The sequence below is a fragment of the Mya arenaria genome, chromosome 9 (assembly GCF_026914265.1).
Source record: "Mya arenaria isolate MELC-2E11 chromosome 9, ASM2691426v1".
In the NCBI taxonomy this organism is placed as follows: Eukaryota; Metazoa; Mollusca; class Bivalvia; order Myida; family Myidae; genus Mya; species Mya arenaria.
In genome coordinates, this window is record NC_069130.1 from 2,432,265 (window position 1) to 2,454,043 (window position 21,779).

The following is a 21,779-nucleotide window of genomic DNA, read 5'->3' on the forward strand; positions in this document are numbered from 1 at the left end:
AGTTCTAATGGATATCTAAATACTGTACAAGTTTCATCGAGATGCAATCAAAACTGAAGACTGTATCATGTTCACAAGCAATTGTTTACAGACGCACGGACGCACATACTACGTACACATTACCATCGCATAAGCTCTTATGGCCTTTGGCCAGTAGAGCTAAAAATTACATCGTTTTGCATGTTGCAATAAGTATGAGTGATCAGTGTTTAAATGTATACCTACGGTAGTCATAATTTCAACAAAAATCTCGCCTTACCTCATTAAGATCTTTTGCAGCATCTGAGGGAGCTGTATCCTGCAATTGTAATAATGTATGTAACAATGTTGTAAAAAATGTTGTCTTCTACAATACTTATAACACAGCTTTAGCCAATCTTTGTGCTGTAATGATACTACCATTTTGCCACACTAAATGACCATAGCACCTTATTAATATGTTTGAGGATAAGGGTATTAACATACAAGATTCCCCATGGAGCAGATGCTAATGTTTGTCTGTTTTAATTTAATCTAGTTGGAAAAAGAAGCATAACTTTCTTTTATTTAAGGCAGAGTTATTGGCCTTGCTGTACATGTATATATTGTCTCTGACAACATGTGGAACAAGTTTCATTTGAATATATTGCTTTTTAAATGATAGTCAACTGGTTTAAGTTTTTTGTGGCTATCACAACACCTTGACTTTTTCTTCAAAAAGAGACAAGCTTATAATGTATCTTAATAACCCATCTATAAATATACATAGTTGTATTTATTTCAATTGTGGGTGTATAAAATAAAACCATGCCAGTTCCTACCTTTCCACCTGCAATGTTATTTAATCCTTGTAAGGCACCTTGTCTGTAGAACCCTCCTGGAATATTAGCAAGGCCTTGACCTTGGTTCATTTGTCCTTGAAATCCTTGACCTTGGCCCTGCATTTGACCGCCTAACCCCTGACCTAAATTAGCACCCTGCACAATGTTCTTCTGTCCTAGATTTTGAACATTATCCTGCTGGTCGTAATTATTTTGAATTCCTCCTTGACCTCGCTGTGCTCCAAAGCCAAGTTGCCCTTGACCTTGGCCCATTTGGTTACCAGCTTGAAGCACTTGATTACCAGCTTGTAGTCCTTGGAAACCATCCTGTTGCCCTTGGTTACCAATCTGTTGACCTTGGTTACCAATTTGTTGCCCTTGGTTACCAGCACCCATTTGTTGATTTTGAACAAATTGTTGCTCCACAAGTTTCTGTCTTTCATGAGCTTGCTGAACCAAATTCTGGAAATATATAGAAAATATACATTGAATAAATAAGAGTTTGTCATAAAATTTGGCCAACAAATGCAGTTTCAACAGGTATTTATTTACCTGTCAGTAAAACATTAGATTAAATAGTTCAGTACAAGAATGAAAGGTTACTTACTTAAGAATACCTAAAGTTGTTTTCTTCAAAATGATTTAGCCTTCATTTGGTCAAATAACACAAAAAATGTTGGCATAAAATGAGCTTGCCAACCAGAAGTAATATGCTCCATGATTTAATTTTCATGCTTCTCAAAAACCAGTGTTATTGAATCCTTAGTCCATTATCATAAAAGCATACAAAGAGAGATACAAGATTTAATGTTGACCCTTTCCAAACTTGGCCCATTTGTTCATATCTGAGTTTAGGGTAATGGTCTCAAATGCTAGAGGCAGGGTAGGAAGAAAGTTGTTTTTTGAAGTACAGTCAAAACAGCAAAGCAAGGCATGGATGCTTACTATGCCATTTCAGAATATATTATGTTAAATAATTAATATCTTATGTTTTAAATTGTTATCAGCATAAATGGTTAACTAAAAACATCTGAAAATCACACTTTATATTTTATCTGGGGTCGAAATAAAACCCTCTAGGGTCAAGAGGTTTTGTCAGATGGAGTCAGGTTGCTCTAAACACAGATAAAAGTTTTTAGGCTCTCATTCTGAAGAATCACCTCAGTTACAGAAACAATACTATTTTGGACATTAACCATACCTGCAAAAGAGATTTTTAGCTCTTTCAAGCTGCTTCAAGCAATCTTTATGAACTTGTTTGTTTGCAGTGATCCCTCCCACGCATCCAACATGCCCCAACTCTTATTATTTACCCCAGGGGTAGTATTCAATATGCAACTTAAGTTAATCTAACGGTCATACATCACTGACTTCATTCACTCTGTTTGGTCAGTTATTAATAACCAGTAATCGGATTAGCTACATCGTTCTTAGATGCAATTAAGACCAATTTTGAATACCAGCCCAGAAGCAAGATTTATGCTGTATATTATGCTGTAACCAATTGCTCGTGTTCTTGCCATGATGACTCTCAGCCTTTAAAAGAATTTCCAACCTACCTATCCACTGAAAAAGCCTAAGTTGGATCAATGCAAACAAAATGCTTTTAGGCATGACTCCTTAAACATATGAATTTGCAAAATACAAAATCCTTAAGCAATGGGTAATGGGGTGATCTTGGATGGATTTGGATGAAATTTGTAGTGAAGAAGCTTTAAGAGTCAAAATTCAATGGTAAAAATGACTATCCTGTTTTCAGTGCATTAAATAATACATTCAAAAGAGAATTATAATTATTATAATTAACACAAGTGACAAAAATGTAAGGCATTAGAGATTACAAAACACGACTTATATGTGAACTTCCTCATGCAGCTACATGTACATATAAACGTTTCAATGGAATCTAAGTCATTTGCAAAAACTCTCCTTAAACTTGTATTTGTTACAAACTCAATGATTTTATCATAATGCCTCGGTCACAAATACGTACAATGTCCTACGATGATTTATAAAATGATATTTGGCCATGATTAGGAACAGTCTCCAGTCTGAGTTCAGACTAAATTCTATGACAAACTGTAAATCTTTACTTCATTGTAACTTAAACTATACCTTTTACTTATGTTTTGATGTTGAAATTTGCTGAATTCTCTAACTATTCGAAACTGTCGATTATTTACATTTTAATTTGTAAACAAATGCAATAAAGATGATTTTAGGTAAATTGATATAATTGCTAGAGTAAAATGGACTTGAGCCTGTTTGTAATCATGGCCGGGCTAGAAGCTGACTGACATAGGTGAGGCTGGAGCCTAAGAAAGGTTTGGACTGTGCACTAAGGGCTTCTTGAAATGGCCATTTGGCTTATCAAATACTGTTATATACTAAAAGTCTTGTTATAACAAAAAAATCTCACATCAAATACAATAGTTCTGTTTCTTCAATTTCCAAGCCTTATGTATAGATCATGTATACATCAATCTGCAAGTTAAGTCAAATATTATATCATTTAAGTAATTTAAAGTCTTTTCCTTTTGTTTTACAAATTACTAACTGAAAAAAGTTTAGTTCAGTAATCTGATAACTGATTTTCTGAACTTCTCAGAAATAATAAAGCCTTAAGCTTCACTCTCACTGATTGACCATTTTATTTTAAAAATTGAAGTTTTGGCTTTAAGAAAATTGAGTTTTTTGGCAATAATCATCAATTTTCGAATGTAAATATGAAAAAACTGTGACCAGTGATCCTTTAGTCAGCAATCTTATATCACTGGTTCTCATACATTTAAGCAAAAATTGGCTCATTCAAAGACAAAAATAAGAAAGTTGTCAAAATGGTACATCTGTGATAGTGCAGCTTTAGAGCAAGTTTTGAAAACACCTTTCATGGAACTTCATTTCTATGTGATTTCAAATGGCCATTTCTCCAAACAGGTAAAGCATTGCAGTAAAGCTAATTAGCAGAAACCTGGGCATATAACAGAAGTCCCTGATTTTTCCCTATTGTTTCTTGGTCTCGCTTGATTTGTAGCTAAAATATATCAAACAATTGGTTAGGAATACTATGGAAGCAAAAAAACCACATTCTAACTAGTATAGAAACAGCAGAGTCATTTTAATTGAAACCATGAAGTGCACCACACTAAAAGTTTGTCTATCATAAATGTCCAATTAAACATACCAGGCACGTGTCTTTTTGAGAACATAGTGGGCTAAATAAGAACCATTTTTTCCCATTCAGCAAGGTACCAAAATCCACTAAACTCTATCAGTCAAACAAAGAGCAGCTGGTCTAAAATTGCCCAGATGGAATGCTTTCCATTGAAAGAAATTGCATTTTTTTGTTTGTTTTGAGTTCAGGAAGGTATGATGCAGAATCAGAAAAAATACCTACAAAAAGACAGAAGCGCGTACATTAGGGCATACACATTTAATAGGACATTTACGATATTCAATTATTAATTTTCAAGTTGGTATTTCAGACCCTTAATAATTACCATTTTAGTATAGTAATATTTTGAAGACATATTATTTTCACATGTGAAATACAATTAATAAACAGATGTTAGTTATAGAGTTGAGACAATAAATGTTATTGAATAAGAAATAAGAAAAACATACAGACATACAGGCATTGTGTGCATTTGTACATAAATATCAAATCATTCATAATTTTAAACGTATGCTTTCAAAGTAAAAATAACTATCTGCAAACACAAACAATAAAATATTAAATTAATACAAAATGAACTTATATAAATTTAAGGTTAAATTACATATTACTTGAAAACTGCGTGCAAATGACAAAGCTCATCAATCTCTGCCAATTAAGGGGCATAACCAAAAAAATATTCAAGTTCCAAGAGTGACAGTTTTTGCTACACAAAAATACTAATTTTATGTGTGTTATTCTCTGCCTAAATTGCGCCCAGTTGCCTCTGGAATTTTGCAAATCTGGAGTATTTTAGCAAGGTATTGAATGGTACAGGCCAGGGCTTCTGAAAACTGACAATTCGCCGTTTTTGACATATATTGACCATGCCGGACTGATTTCAGTCAAAGAAAATGATTAAAAAATAATTCTGAAATTTGTTCATTTTTCTATATTTTCAGTTCCGAACCGCTAAGTAAGTAAATATAATGTAATACACAAACTGGGTTTGTCATTCACACTCCAATAAAAGTGACAAGATAACCATCACATTAACGCGACCAGCAGCTTTGCTTGCTACGATGAACACTCAATATCTTTTATCGGCAGATGCTTGTTATTGGTCCAAATACATGGTAAATCAAGGAGACACATTATGCTGACTATAATGCAAATATTTTGAATATTGTTTGCATTTTTATTTTTTCCATGTACAATTTTTTTTTATTTTTTTTTCTTACAATCAGGCTTTGCATCTATACACGCAAAATGGCAGGTTTCGATATACATTTGATTATCATTACATTGATTTAGCTGCAATTATCAATGGTTATTTATTACGCCTAGTGTTAGACCCATCAACTGCAATCCAAAAACACTTGCAAGAGTTTAACCTATTTACACACTGTGTGATGTCAGTGCATAAGCGGTGAAGAATTTTAAAAGCGCGCGTAAGGTATTGCAAGGCGCTAAAGGAAGCAACACTTAAAGGAAAGGCGATTTGTCCTATGATACCATTATACTCTAGGCTTGTTAAACAACTACCATTTATCTGCAACATTTGCATCTAGGCTGTTTAGAAAATACCATTGATCGGGAAAATAATCAATAATCGTCTTCTGAGAACTTTTAAACCTGATGGCACGAAATGATTGATTGCATAGGAATGAACCGGTGGGTGTATGAAAATAAGTTATTTTTGAAAAAATAATTATATGTGTGCCTTAATTAAAATGAAGAGTCCATTAACATGAAGAGTTCAAACTTTTAGGGTTTATGTTTTATTTATTTTTTTAAAAAAAAAATGGGGGGGGGGCCTATTTGAAATGTGCCATGACTTTTAGAAGCCCTGTTATCGGCAATATTTTAGGTATTTTTTTAAAAGTCATCACTATAAAAAAATATGTCTAAGTCAAAATTAAATGTACCAATTTCAAAAATATGGTTTCATAAATTTTGTTGACATCCTTTTAAAATACTCTAGTAATATGATGCCAATACATGCAATAAAAAATATACATTCTGCTCATCATAACCTTGTAAGACCACACAATGCATCTACAAAGCTAAAACTTAAACATTAAAGCATCAAATATGCACCAACAATCCCACTGTGGGTTTAAGGGGTGGGTGGGGTAACGTAATATTTGTACCTTCTGTTGATCTACTTCCTCTCGCAGGGTTGCTATGGATTCCTTATCAAGCGATATTTGTTTCTATGGAAGCAAGATTATCAGGTCAACAAAACAAAAAGGAGATACATCGCTAAAAAGCAACATCTACAGCATTGAGATATGTAAGAAGTGGTCAACAATTGTCCAACTAGAGCGTGAAATCAGTAAGCACACATGGAAAAGATATGTTAATACACTGCAATAGGCACATCGTTAAGGTGCTTTGATAATCTTATATATTATGGACAATATTTCTTTCTTCCTGCTACTAGACCCCTAGTAGGGCACAGGTGGTGTTCATAAAACATCTTAAGTCAATTCCTAACTAAGTATTTCTCTTAGCATACGTATATTACTTCATAATATCTGAAATACTTCATTCTCAATGATTGACTTAAGTTAAGTAATGACATTAGTAGTTTTATGAATACCACTCCAGAGCAGCACAAATTCTAATCTGGTTAAGCTACAACTTAACTTAATCCCTTCTTGCATCAAAGTAATGTACAAGTACATGTATCTTGAGCACTGGCATTCTGTCACTCACATTACCACAGGAAACATAATCCCAGGTGCAAAACTTCATCACCAAAAAAATATTCCAATTATGTTTTTTGACACTAAGGTAATATATATTTTTATTATTTTTGAGCAACACATGTCCAGAAATGCTAATTTCTGCTAATTCAAGGGCCATTACTCTATATACACACTACTATAATGTCATTACCAGGCTGTTTTGTAGCTGGATCTTCAATTCATCCACCTGAGTCTGCATGTCCTTTTTGTCTCGTTCCAGGTTTACAAGATTGTCTGTGAGAAAAAAAAACACTCCATAATTTACATAAATACTATTTATAAATAACTATAGTTCTAACAAATTTTAAATTTATTGTACCGGTATTTTCATTGGCAGTGTTTTTGCTAGAACATGCCTTATATTACACACCAGCTCCTCATTCAAGGGTCATAACCCTTACCTCCATATTTTTCCATCTAATACTTATCCATTATTGCAAGTGAATAAGCTATAACAGATATTATGTTACAACAGGCGTCCCAACAATTCATAAAGCATCTTTAGTCAATTCCTAACTTAAGTCGATTTTTTAAAATTTTCATAGTCAAATTACAAGAAATGATTAAGTATTATTAACATTAAGGTATCTGTTTAATTTAAAGTCAATGAAAAAAATATATTTGGAAATACTTTATTTTTTTTATTTCATATGACTAAAGAGATACTAAAATTAGGAAAGTGACTTAAGTTAAGAAATGACGTAAGAAGTTTTATGAATACCGCCACGAGAGCTTCAGACTCAATGGCCATAACTCTTGTCTCCATCTTTGTTCTTCTAATACTTTAATTACAATTATTGCAAGTGATGTAGCTAGAACATATTGTATGTTACACCAGAGCTACAGACTCAAGGGCCATAACTCTTGTCTCCATCTTTGTTCTTCTAATACTTTACAATTATTGCAAGTGATGTAGCTAGAACATATTGTATGTTACACCAGAGCTACAAACTCAAGGGCCATAACTCTTGTCTCCATCTTTGTTCTTCTAATACTTTACAATTATTGCAAGTGATGTAGCTAGAACATATTGTATGTTACACCAGAGCTACAAACTCAAGGGCCATGACTCTTGTCTCCATCTTTGTTCTTCTAATACTTTACAATTATTGCAAGTGACGTAGCTAGAACATATTGTATGTTACACCAGAGCTACAAACTCAAGGGCCATAACTCTTGTCTCCATCTTTGTTCTTCTAATACTTTACAATTATTGCAAGTGATGTAGCTAGAACATATTGTATGTTACACCAGAGCTACAAACTCAAGGGCCATAACTCATGTCTCCATCTTTGTTCTTCTAATACTTTACAATTATTGCAAGTGATGTAGCTAGAACATATTGTATGTTACACCAGAGCTACAAACTCAAGGGCCATAACTCTTGTCTCCATCTTTGTTCTTCTAATACTTTAATTACAATTATTGCAAGTGATGTAGCTAGAACACATTGTATGTTACACCAGAGCTACAAACTCAAGGGCCATAACTCTTGTCTCCATCTTTGTTCTTCTAATACTTTACAATTATTGCAAGTGATGAAGCTAGAACACATTGTATGTTACACCAGAGCTACAAACTCAAGGGCCATAACTCTTGTCTTCATCTTTGTTCTTCTAATACTTTACAATTATTGCAAGTGATGTAGCTAGAACACATTGTATGTTACACCAGAGCTACAAACTCAAGGGCCATAACTCTTGTCTCCATCTTTGTTCTTCAAATACTTTAATTACAATTATTGCAAGTGATGTAGCTAGAACATATTGTATGTCAGTCTGCGAAATAACCCATGTGCCCGATGCCCGGGGCAAGTAAAAATCCCGCCGGGCAAGTAAAAAATCGTATTTGCTTGCCCGATCGGGCAAGTGAAAAAAGAGAACGAAATCGTTTATCCGAAAATCAACAAACAAAGTAAATACGCTAAATTTGATGACGTATTACTCGTCTTTGTAAAAGTCGCTAAATTTGATGACGTTTTACGCGGTCTGTATCGACTGGTACACTTACTCCGCAGTCCGAATCAATAGACGCTTATAACTATAACGGGTGAGAGTGGTTTAGTGGTATAGGTGTCCGCCTCTCACCCAAGAGGTTGTGGGTTCGATCCCCACCAGGGGTACTTTCTCATAGCCTCTCAAAAAGGACACAGTACTGGTTACTGCCCAGGAAACGGACTCGAGAGTGATTCTATAAGCTATCAGCTTTCGTCACAATCGAGCTAAAATACATTAGTATAAACCAACTATGCGTATAAAATTGAAAGCCGATTGGACGCTTGATTAAAACCAGTCCGATGCAAGCCTTTCAAAGACGAAGGTCATAGATCAGAAAATGTCATTTCTGATACAGATGAGGAGCCGGAGGACCTAGTAGGGATAGATGATGATGATGATATTGCACAGCAGGTACTTACATATCTAAAACTTGTGTTGTTGCTGAGAGGTAATTGCATGAAATTTCATTTCAGAAAATTATTATACCGTTACATGAGTAAATATGTGCCTTGTAATTTTTCAGGAAACGAGTGTCATGAAAGACTTCTTTGGTGAAAAAGACGAAAAAGACGACGATGATGATGATGATGATGATGATGTCGAGATGACAGAAGATACTGTTTTCTCTCATCTTTTGTCATTTAGAGAATGAATAAAACAACTCTGATGTGATCTTTGCTTTATATTTTATTTGAAATTTATTCGGGCAAGTGAAAATTGGTCCGGGCAAGTTAAAATTGCCAGGGAGATGCCCGAAAGGGCAAGTTCATCTGAAAAGTTATTTCGCAGACTGGTATGTTACACCAGAGCTACAAACTCAAGGGCCATAACTCTTGTCTCCATCTTTGTTCTTCAATACTTTAATTACAATTATTGCAAGTGATGTAGCTAGAACATATTGTATGTTACACCAGAGCTACAAACTTAAGGGCCATAACTCTTGTCTCCATCTTTGTTCTTCTAAAACTTTAATTACAATTATTGCAAGTGATGTAGCTAGAACACATTGTATGTTACACCAGAGCTACAAACTCAAGGGCCATAACTCTTGTCTCCATCTTTGTTCTTCTAATACTTTAATTACAATTATTGCAAGTGATGTAGCTAGAACACATTGTATGTTACACCAGAGCTACAGACTCAAGGGCCATAACTCTTGTCTCAATCTTTGTTCTTCTAATACTTTAATTACAATTATTGCAAGTGATGTAGCTAGAACACATTGTATGTTACACCAGAGCTACAGACTAGAGCTACAGACTCAAGGGCCATAACTCTTGTCTCCATCTTTGTTCTTCTAATACTTTAATTACAATTATTGCAAGTGATGTAGCTAGAACATATTGTATGTTACACCAGAGCTACAGACTCAAGGGCCATAACTCTTGTCTCCATCTTTGTTCTAATACTTTACAATTATTGCAAGTGATGTAGCTAGAACATATTACATGTAACACCTGGGCTACAGACTCAAGGGCCATAACTCTTGTCTCCATCTTTGTTCTTCTAATACTTTACAATTATTGCAAGTGATGTAGCTAGAACATATTACATGTAACACCTGGGCTACAGACTCAAGGGCCATAACCCTTATCTCAATCTTTAACTTTCTGAATCTCCATTATTGCAAGGTTTGACAAATTTCATCTTTCACATTTCCAACTGATATCACTCATATGCCGAAGGGTGTCCGTATTGTTAGTTACTAGTGATTTTGTCAGATTTTAAAGGGACTAGACACAAGATGGTCCCAAAATCAGCATATACAATATTTCCTCAAAACAGCCTAGAATTGTCACTACAAGGTAGGCCAATATGTGGCCAATAATTATTTACAACCTTTTACAAAAAAAATGATCTTAAGAATAAACACAACAATCATGTCGCCCCACACACTGTCTTAGCGGAGTTTCCTTGTTTAAAAATAGTTCAAGTGAAATTATTATTAATTCAACTGATTATGTATTATGTGAATTGAATATGTTATTATAATAACATTATTAGTGTGAATGAAAACAAAAAAATATTTTGTCAGAATCAGCATTTAATTCTATGAAGACAGAATGAAACAGTTTTTACACACTTTAGTTAAAACCCTACACATTGTGACAGGTTATTGAACTTATTCTGTCGAAGAAATAGATATATTCTCATCAGGGAAAAAATCTTTCCCATTCACTGTGTTATTGAGAATGGCGAACCATTAACATTCAACTCATGTGATACAGCTTGTATTTATGAATGTAAAATATGAGCGGCTATGTCTTAATTAGCTTTATCTTCAGTTCATTTTTTTTTATTATATGGCAGTCATTGTAACGCATTTATCTACAGTAGGTAACTGTATATTTAAAATTCTTAAAATTAAACAAATGAAAATAAATGCAGTGATTACTAGAAGCCATTCTTGTATTTCCAAGTTTAGAAATCTTTTGTTCAAAATTTAAGGTTTTCATTTGTACTTAAGATATTCCCAATCATCTTTAAGGCATCACAATATTTGTATTTTTTATGAAAAGGCAAGAAAACAACAAAGAATTTACTGCACAAGAAGCTATTTTCCTACCTTCTATTGTTTTAGCACTCACTTCGTTTCAATGTGTTTTCTTCCACAGAAATATTCATGATACAAATTTAAGGCATCAAAATACTCATAAATTTCTGATATTTTTATTTTGAAGGAATTCTTTTCGTAGATTTCGTACCTCTAAGGTTTGAGATCTCAAGCTCCCGTTCCTGTTTAAACTGTCGGTACTCTGTGTCCCGTTCATCATCTTCTTTTCTGTGCATCTCGTTATCCTGTTCGTGCTCATTCTTCAACTTGCCATACTCCGTCTGTAAGTCTTCATGTTGACTCTGTACGGATTGAGTGAACAAATGTTATAACTTTTAAGCTGCAAACAGTCAGGGGGTTGATTTAGTTAAGAATTCAGGCAAACCAAAATGTAGGCTACAGTTTGCAGATTCAGGGTAACAATTTCATTGGAGACTTCTGTAGACTATCAAACTTCCCGAGAGTGTAATATATGGGATTTTAAGCAATCAATCACTGAGTCGGGAAGCATTTATAACTAGCCTTATATTAATTGACTTATGTTTGCAATTAATGAAATAAAAAGTGTTATACTAAATTGAATACAAGCACATGGTAGAACAATGTTGGAATTATTATTCAGGGGCGAGTCCAAACTTTGAGATAAGATGGGGCGTAACTTGGCATGCAACTATAAATGCCCAACCCCCCTCTCCACCTTCACCCCTGACCTCCTATCATACACCATAACATTTATGTTTTAATAGTTGAACAAGGTTTTGATCACCAGCAGAAATTTCCGGCATATTTTTGGTCAGAAATGATGCATGCTACCATGGTCACAGTGATACATGTATTTGATACATACCTATTCTCCGGTATATAAGTTTAAAGTCCCACTTCCCCCACCCACAAACCAAAACCTGTGTTTATAATTGATGAGAACTTACATTCAACATTTTATGCTGCTGTTGTAAGGCTGTTAAACTCTTCTTCAGCTGATCCTGCAACAAGAGAATTATGTTTTAAGTTTACGGAAATATATGTCATTGAATATGATAGTTTTGCAGAAAAATGTAAAACAGTCACAAAAATTATTAAGAAATAAGAGAGGCGATGTGAGTAGCATCCCTTAGAAATTAAAGAAACAAACTCATTTTTTAAAGCTAAACTTAGGTGAATTCGGCTTGAAATTGACTTCAAGAAAATTGTCAAAATCCTAGTACCATAGATAAGAATAATGGTCTTATTCTTGGAAACTAGAACTCCGCGAGTCGGATGTGTCGCCTGACGAATTATTAACTGTCAACATTATAGCTGTTAGATTGGCATTTTATACATTTATAGACAATGATGTTGCCATTTAACTTTCAAGTGTAGGTGGCATTTGAACTGAAGGTAACAATGTTAAGCCAGGAGCAAGCAATTGGTAATATAAGCAAAAATGAGCACAATAAATACTGAAGTCAATGACATTGAGAAATAATTTGAAGATAATGGATTAATACGTTTTCATGTGTGAAATGAGCATCTCTGTCTTGCTTCTGTCTAAACTGCTATCCAGACCGGTTTATGATGGCTGAAGTAAGACTCCATTCACCAACAGACAAAATTTAAGCTTGAAAATTAACAAAAGGGCAATAACTCTAAACATATAGATGCAAGAGGTACGGTTTTAGTGCACTGCACTTTCCCTCAATCAGATATACCTACGGAATAAGATTCAGGTTGATACCTCCTATAGTTTACGAGATATGCCACGGACAAAACCTAAGCATGAAAATTAACAAAGGGCAATAACTCTAAAAATATGGCAGCAAGAGTTAAGGTTCTTGTGCACTGCACTTGCCCTCAATGAGATCTATCTAGCCATGAAGTTTCAAGTTGATACCTCTTATATTCTTCAAGATATGCCCCGGACAAAACTTTAAGCATGAAAATTAACAAAGGGCAATAACTCTAAACATATAGATGCAAGAGTTACGGTTTTTGTGCACTGCACTTTCCCTTAATCAGATATACCTACACAATAAGTTTCAGGTTGATACCTCCTATAGTTTACGAGATATGCCACGGACAAAACCTAAGCAAGAAAATTAACAAGAAAATTAACAAAGGACAATAACTCTAAAAATATGGCAGCAAGAGTAACGGTTCTTCTGCACTGCACTTGCACTCAATGAGATCTATCTAGCTATGAAGTTTCAAGTTGATACCTCTTATATTCTTCAAGATATGCCCCGGACAAAACTTTAAGCATGAAAATTAACAAAGGGCAATAACTTTAAAACTAAGAAAGCAATTTACTGTTATTGTGCACTGCACTTGCCCTCCATGAGATCTATCTACATATGAAGTTTCAAGTTGATAACTCTTATATTCTACAAAATATGCCCCGGACAAAACTTTAAGCATGAAAAATAACAAAGGGCAATTACTCTAAAAATATGGAAGCAAGAGTAACAGTTCTTGTGCACTGCACTTGCCCTCAATTAGATCTATCTACATATGGAATTTCAAGTTGATACCACTAATAGTTTAGGAGATATACCCCGGACAAGCGAAAATGGAACGAAGCCGCCACCGACGCCGACAAAAGTAACCCCTATATGTCGTCTTTTCAGGCGACACAAAAAACAGAGTCCTATACAGAGACATTTACGGTACTTATAAGAAATAAGGGGCAGGTAAATTAAATTTATTTTATTCACAAAAACCTGGAAAGCACCAGTATTTAGTAGTGATGGGCAATCGGCTTGGATTTTCATAATCAATTAATCGGAGACCCTGATCGATCGATTATCTGATTAATCGGCTGTGATCGGAAAGTATCACAAAAGCACAATTTTCAGATGTATATATCAATAAGGACCTTAGTTTTCATGTGTATTTCATTTCTAATGCTCCAGTCGGAAAACAGGTATTATTTCTGGCATATTGAAAAATTCTAAAAAATAATTAAAAAAATAAATATTCAAAGGTTTATGAAGTAAGAGAACATTTCATGGTGAGGTTTACTCTATAAGTTGACTAATAAATTAATATTATTAAAATAATATTATTACATAATTATGTTATTTATAAAATAATACATAGTTGACCATGGCGTTGGTTGATAATTGCCCAAGTGCAAAGAATAATTGCCCGAGGGTAATTGATTTTCACTGGGTCAATTATCAGCCATGTCTTATCCTGTATGATACATTTGTTTTGTCATTTGGACAAATTTGTCAATGACTTGAACCGGTTTTGAAAACTAAATTGAAAAAAATGAGACATAACAAATTGGTTTTGGATTAGCATTAGCTATTAGAAATAACGAGTATGGAAATTAAAATAGCAAAAAGTTTTCTCACGTATTTTCGGAGTTGGACGGCAAACATTTCCATTCTTCAAATATTTCTTGTTTTTACATCGACTGATCTTGACGTTTAATTTAACATGTGAGCATAGCTGGGGTCGATCTAGCCTAGTTTCATAAGATTCTGGGCTTGAATGACCCTAACCATTTCGCTGGAATATTTTACACTTTTTCAGCACCTGGACGACCTATTACTAGGGTAATCAAATCTTTTGAGATCGATCTTCCCCTGACCGTCTGCCATCATCAGCAATTTGAACGCAAAGAAAAACTAAATGAAAGTACTGATAAACTCAAAGTAGCGCTTACTTCCCTTAGCTCTAAGTTACTGTGCTATATAAAGTTGGTAATTTACTAACTTCAAGAGTTACGAATGTCTGCCAATATAATCGATTATCGGCGATTATCGGCCCATCACTAGTATTTAGCTATATTTAGTTTTTGACATGTTTATATGTCTCAACTACTTGATCAAAAGAGCGAACTAGAGATTGCTTTTTTGAAAAAGCGCTTGTCTCCCCTATTGTGTGGTCGTAGCTGAGAAAAAATATATGGTGGGCATGAAATTTGTAATTTTGGACTAGAGACGAAACAACAGTGAAGTTTGGTTTATTCACCTATATTAAATAGTGAAGAGAAAAAGTTTTGTTGATTGATCTTGGAAAATGTAAACAAAGTTTGCAATGTATGAAGATCCTGGGCACAAGCATGATTCAATTATTGATCGGAAACCATTTTTCAGCTTAAGGTCATCGTGACCTTGACCTTTGACCTACTGATCACAAAATCATTAGGGATCATCTACATGACCAACTTGCATACGGAGTATTCAGTTCTTGGGTGCAAGTGTTCTTTAGTTACTATAAAGCGGTGCCCGTTTCTTCACCTTAAGGATACGGCAACATTGACCTTTGACCTACGGATCTCATGAACGACTAGCATGCCAAGTATGAAGTGCAAGCGTTCTTTATGTATTGAGCAGAAACAAAGTGTGACGTACAGACTGACAGACTGTCTGATTGACTAACAGACTGATCACAAAATCAATAGGGGTCATCTACTAGTCATGAACAACAAACATACCAAGTATGAAGTTCCTGGACCAAAGCATTCTTTAGTTATTGAGCGGAAACTGTTTCTTCACCTCAAGGTCACGGTGACCTTGACCTTTGACCTACTGATCTCAAAATCAATAGGAGTCATCTATTAGACCCGAACAACTAGCATACCAAATATGAAGATCCTGGGTACAAGGGTTCTTTAGTGATTTAGCAGAAGCCATTTTTAAGCTTAAGGTTACTGCCAACATATCATTTTTTACCTGAAGGTAACCTTGACCTTTGACCTTTTGATCTCAAAATCAAAAGGTGTCATCTACTAGTCATAAACAACTACCACATCAAGTATGAAGTTCCTGGACCCAAAGGATCTTTACATATTGAGCGTAAACTGTTTTCTCATCTCAAGGTCATGGTGACCTTTGACCTAGTGACTCCAAAATCTCTAGGGGTCATTTACTAGTCATGACCAGCTAGCATACCAAGTATGAAGTTCCTGGGTCTAAGTGTTCTATGGTTACTGAGCTGAAACGAAGTGTGACGTACAGACAGACTGACAGACTGATGGACTGACTGACAGACTGAATGAGGGAGACATAAATATCTTAAAGCTTATAAAATATTCATAACATTTCATATGTATAAGGTTATAGAAAGCAATAAACACATTTATTACAAGGGAGTGACTGCAGCCGCTAGAATTAGTTTGTTTAATTTATTATAAATGAAATATAAATAACTTATTGTTGAAACTTGGGTAAGTAAATCATAAGGATGACATCACAGCAAAATGAATAACCAACTCGGTCACATTATGAGGGCAATAATGGAATTAATGTGCACATAATACTGGGCACAGATTGTTTTTCTTGCAACTTACTTTATCATGGTCACATATTTCTTTCAGATCTTGCTTTTGACGAGTCATATCTGAAATAACAACAAACTGATTAAATCTGCAGTGAGAATATATCTTATGGTACTCCGTATAATGTGTAATTCAAGTTTTGTACCCTGAGACTAAAATATTTGAAAAAATATATGCTAAATGAGTAATGACCTTCGGATAATCATTAACCAGGAAAAAAAATCTGTGAGGAAATATGTCCATTGTCCAAGTATTCAAGGACGTAGAAATATAATTAATACGAAGGTTTTTGCAACATCTTACAGTCAATAAGAAATAGATTGAACGCATCTGTACTAACACTAATGTTGTACTCAACTATTTCTAATGAAAATTTCCAAGATTCTATCAAAATACAGTTGGGATGGGCTCATAATGCAAGGGACATAGTGCTCATCAAAATGCATTTACTTCTGGTATGACAAAGCGTTTTTTGTATTTTAATATAGTATGCTATGCTCCTGTTTCTATTCTGAAATTTTGCTAAATATAGTGACAACATGCTGAGTGGGGAATAGTATCTATCTGGTTAGTCTGTTGACACTGAAATGCAATAAATACTCCAGGGACAGATGAATTAAACCTCTGTCATGCATCAAATAGTACATGGAAACCATTTTTTCTTTCTTCATGAAGTTCAGTTTATACAAATTATGAAAAAGATGATAGCTCAAATAATCACTGGTTTTCTTTGCCTGAGTAGAAACCAGTACTCAGGGTGTCCATTCCTTGAGGCGGCAGATAGTATCCATACTGGGGATCGAACCCACAATCTCTATAGAGTTGAACACCTTACGGTAACCACTAGACATCTCTTTTACTCTATATAGAGAGGGACTTTATTATGGGTCTGCCAACTTAAAAATTATTTTCAGAACTGTTTTTGTATCATATTCAAATCATGATACATCTCTTAACCAGGCACTCCTTTAATATAATAAACAATAAATCTGGATAAAAAGTGTGAGAAATCAATTGTATGGATCATAAATCATTCATGGGCAGGTATAACTCTCCATAGACAGCTATCAATTATCAATAAACCAATACATGCAGAATATCTGCAACTACAGATGAATTCTATAATGAACAAATCAATTTGCAGCCAATTTACATCAATACATTGTTGCTGCTCTGGAGCTCTTTCACAATAATTAAGACGTAACATTTAAACCATTGCCAGTAGGGTTTGAGCCAGGAACTAAAAAATTACAGATTGCTGCAGAAATGGGGCATGATGATTTTTGGATGACTATAGGGCAGATTGTACAGTGAATGGGCTACAGAGAACTTATGAACTTGCCAGAAATTATTACATGTTTAGTTTAACCTTTTATTATTTGACAACAATTGTGAAGAAAGTTCTGTTAACTAAGTCACTCTCGTTGGCTATATTGCGCGAGAGGGTGGTCATGTGTTGAGGGGGAAACCGGAGAACCTGGAAAAAACCCACTTGCCCGGCTTGGTGACTACCAACCAAACACATGTGCCAAGGCCAGGAATCAAACATGGGTCATCTTGGTCAAGGGCAAGTGTGCTAATCACTGTGTTAACCGGACAACCAAATTGAGTTTGATTATAGTAGTTTTAAGATTCAACTGCCATCTTAACTTGGAGGCTGAGGAGTGATTCTAAAACAGGACAGATGCAGCACCCTTTAAAACTCTTTAGATATAACACTAAATGGACACACACAGTGGTGGCAAATTAAGGGAAGGGCAGTGTCTCTAATCTTTCTCCGGGCAAAACAATCGTGATTTACAATGCCACAGGCTTATAAAAGTATGCAGCCAGTCCAAGGATTGACCCCTGGCCAGAGGCCTACCTCACCCCTGGCTTGTAAATCAGTTGCTCTACAATCAATAGACTTTCTCATCTTTGCAAATCACTACTGTGCCATATCAGTTACTATTTACTTTATATACTTTTCGTGTATAGGCATCGGGAAAAATTAGTACAATAGGATAATCTATATAATGCCATGCTACTAGAAGTCTGAACTGGATTCATGCTCCTTCAAAGACACTGAAATTGGGTAATCAATATCTTAATTAAGCAGGCATTTAATACTACTGTATACTAGTTTCTTGAAGTAATACTTTGTCTTTGGCATACTTATATTGATATGGATTAAGACATCAGTCGTATATGCATCATCAAGTCATTGGCTATAATGTTCAATTTTGATGGCTGCTGGACCCCTTTAATTTGGTATCATTTGAAAAGGATATTCCTATTATGTGAAATACATGACTGTATAGCGATAATTGCATGTTACTTTTGTTCTCTCATTACCTATGTTGTAGTTGCACACAATTTTACATATAAATGCTGTTAAAACATGCCCAATGCTGGCGGCATACTTGGCTTACCAGCAAGCGAAGCTTTACATTTAAGCTTTTCTTTTTGTAGTGCTTTTTCTAACCGGCCTACATGACCGTATTGAACTGAAAATCAGTGAGTATACTCAACTAAGAATGGTGTAAAGTTATATTTTGACAGTAACAAATTTGACTGATTCTGAATCAATGATTCAGGTATCAGATATTTCTTAAGACCATTCAAATCAAATATTGAATATCAAGGACATCTGCAGTCATGAAAAATAGACAAGTCTTCTGAGCACCTCGGAGGGAATGAATGGTAACGCTCTGCAATTACAAAACTCAGAGCTATGGCCAATATGGGCCTTGCTTTACATATTAAATGCCTATGGCAACATGTGTACCAAATTTCGTTTGAATATCTTTAATGGATATTGAGTTATGGCCATTTTAGGATGAAGTTTTACCATCTCAGCACAATGTTGACTTCAAGGCTAAAACAACACCTCAACCTTTTTTGGAAAAATAGATGAAGATAATAAAAATACTTCGAAACAATTACATAGTAATTTATGTGATTGTTTTACTGTATTGACTCATTACTTGACTTCTCACAATTTTATGATGAGTATTAGAGAAAAATGTTTCAAACGAAAATGTATAACATAATTGTTTAAAATCAGCCCAGCACAGTAGATACATGTATGCAGTTAACATTAACAAACAAGCAAATTTATATCAGAAGCAACAACACATATCACACCAAATCCAACTCAAAAAGAAACCAAATTGCCTTTGAATATAAACATACAACAGCTTGAACAGCTCAAACAAATAAAAAAAATCCATTTTTTCTTGACAGTACCTGACAATGGTTGTAATGCCAATGTTTCATGGTGTATTTAATGATAAAACTTACATTTGTAGAACTTTATGTATATGTGCGTATACAATGTAGTTACTGCTAAGGAGCTTCACTCCAACAGCTAGTAACTTTCTCAGACAAAAGCATACAGACTGCTCGTATTCCAACAATCCTTGCTACTTGTATAAAATTGATACATGTTTCATCAGCATACTGGGACATCCGAAATATCAGCCAGGTAACATGATTGTGTTGTATTAAGTGCATTCGATAAATTTAGTTAAGAGTTTTATAAATCAGTCAAAATAGAAAATGGCAACACATGTCCATAATTAAAGTCATCCGAGTCTGGACAATCAGAATCCTCGGTCTTTGCCATCAGTACAGAAACAACACCAAACACACAGGTAGCAGTTGCCAAGACCACTTAATGACAAAGCATCCTACCCCATTTTTAGAATGGGATTGAATTATATGTACACAAATCATAGATGTCTGTACTTGTTGCAATTGTTTATTTACATGTATTGTCAATATATTTTTTTTAAATAATAAACATTAAAAAATGGAAACATAGATATAAGCAGCATTATGCAACATAGCTGCTCCCTGTGCATAAAGTGCAACTGAACCACCACTGAGATTGTAAACCAGCTTATGCTACAGCTCGGTGACTTATCAAATCAAATCAAATTTTATTTTCAGTCGGTATGACATAACAGAGAAAACATTAGCTATGAATAGCTATTGACCGACTACATATATATAGTCATTCTAAAATGTCATTCAGGCTTCTTTTTTTAATGATGTTTAAGAAAAGCCTGGACAGCATTTTAGAATGACTAGTCGGACACCTATAGTATACACTAGGGGCAACTAAAGTAAATGAAATGCTTCCCTAATTCTCTAAGAAATAAGGTTTAGCATTACAAATTATAAGACATAATTGCTGTGGCAGCCGAAAGCTTAGACATTATATATATTTATGTAAATACCTTGAAGCTGGGAAGCTACCGTCTCCTGTTCCCTTCTGTATCTCTCAGCAGTTCGCTCTGTATTTTTTAGCTGCCCTGACAAGTCGTTCATGCTATATACAAGGTACACAAGGCCAAAGAACAGCACAACACCGACGATTACTTTCGGCAGATTGCTGTTCCTTCGCATCATATCGCTGTCAGTTGTCATAAATTGCAGAAAACAGCAAAAAAATACACTGACAACATCAAAACATCAAAAACAACATGGACGTGTCAAACTTAGACTGGTATGTGACAGCAAGAAAAATCAGAGGAAAGTAATTTTTAATCAAATACCGGACTTACGCTGAAATACCGAAATTCGAAGATATTATAACACACAAGAAAGTTACCGAAATCTTTATATGTTTTTTTACATAATATTATATAAATACCCTACCAAGTTAAATTTCAGTGAAGATATTGAAAAATATTGATATTGTACATACAGTATCCATTTGTAAAGTCAAATGTTGAGATCGAATTCCTTGTTCTGAATCATCGATCGAAAGACAGATAAAAGAGCTACCAAAGTACAAAACAATGAAAACATTAAGAAAAAATTTGAGGAAAAGGTCGAAGATATCATTAAAAACATTATTTTCCAGACCGATCTTCTATAGACTTACTCAGACCTATAGTTCATCTCTTTTAAATAGATGGAAAAAAATATTAAAATTCTTAGGCAGTGAAGTATTCTTATTCAATTACATTTGCTTTATTACAGATAAAATTAAGCTGACCTCATCAAATTACCAAAATCAAGAACAAACTATCACCAATTACCAGTGAAAGCCAAAACTGATTTTTAATAAAATTATGATTAGAACAGCTCCACTTTGTAAGTCTATTAAGGAATATTTGAGAGTAAATCTTATTAAAGAATATAACTATGATGAGAGTTATTCCTATATAGTTCTTTGGATCGTCCACATTGCCCCCTTTAAAAACAGAAAATATATAATACCTTTCCTAAAGGACTTTTGATATTGTCATGTAGGAAAATACGAT

The 21,779-nt window shown here is 34.4% G+C and overlaps 1 protein-coding gene across 6 annotated transcripts in view; it reads right to left on the reverse strand.

Moving 5' to 3' along the window:
• LOC128246537 (Golgi integral membrane protein 4-like) overlaps window positions 1-21,006 on the reverse strand; it is a 38,275-nt gene extending 17,269 nt beyond the window's left edge. For 3 of the 6 annotated variants that reach the window (XM_052964798.1, XM_052964796.1, XM_052964797.1), the window contains exons 1-9: window positions 20,748-21,006; window positions 16,537-16,586; window positions 12,188-12,241; window positions 11,410-11,560; window positions 6,859-6,941; window positions 6,108-6,170; window positions 3,772-3,834; window positions 801-1,262; window positions 260-298 (exon numbers count right to left, since the gene is read on the reverse strand). In XM_052964798.1, coding sequence (XP_052820758.1) covers window positions 260-298; window positions 801-1,262; window positions 3,772-3,834; window positions 6,108-6,170; window positions 6,859-6,941; window positions 11,410-11,560; window positions 12,188-12,241; window positions 16,537-16,586; window positions 20,748-20,937 — 1,155 coding nt within the window. In that variant the 5' untranslated portion in view covers window positions 20,938-21,006. The remainder of the gene's footprint in view (window positions 1-259; window positions 299-800; window positions 1,263-3,771; window positions 3,835-6,107; window positions 6,171-6,858; window positions 6,942-11,409; window positions 11,561-12,187; window positions 12,242-16,536; window positions 16,587-20,747) is intronic. The other 3 variants (XM_052964800.1, XM_052964799.1, XM_052964801.1) reach the window with 3 other exon arrangements.
• Between the last annotated feature and the right edge of the window lie 773 nt (window positions 21,007-21,779).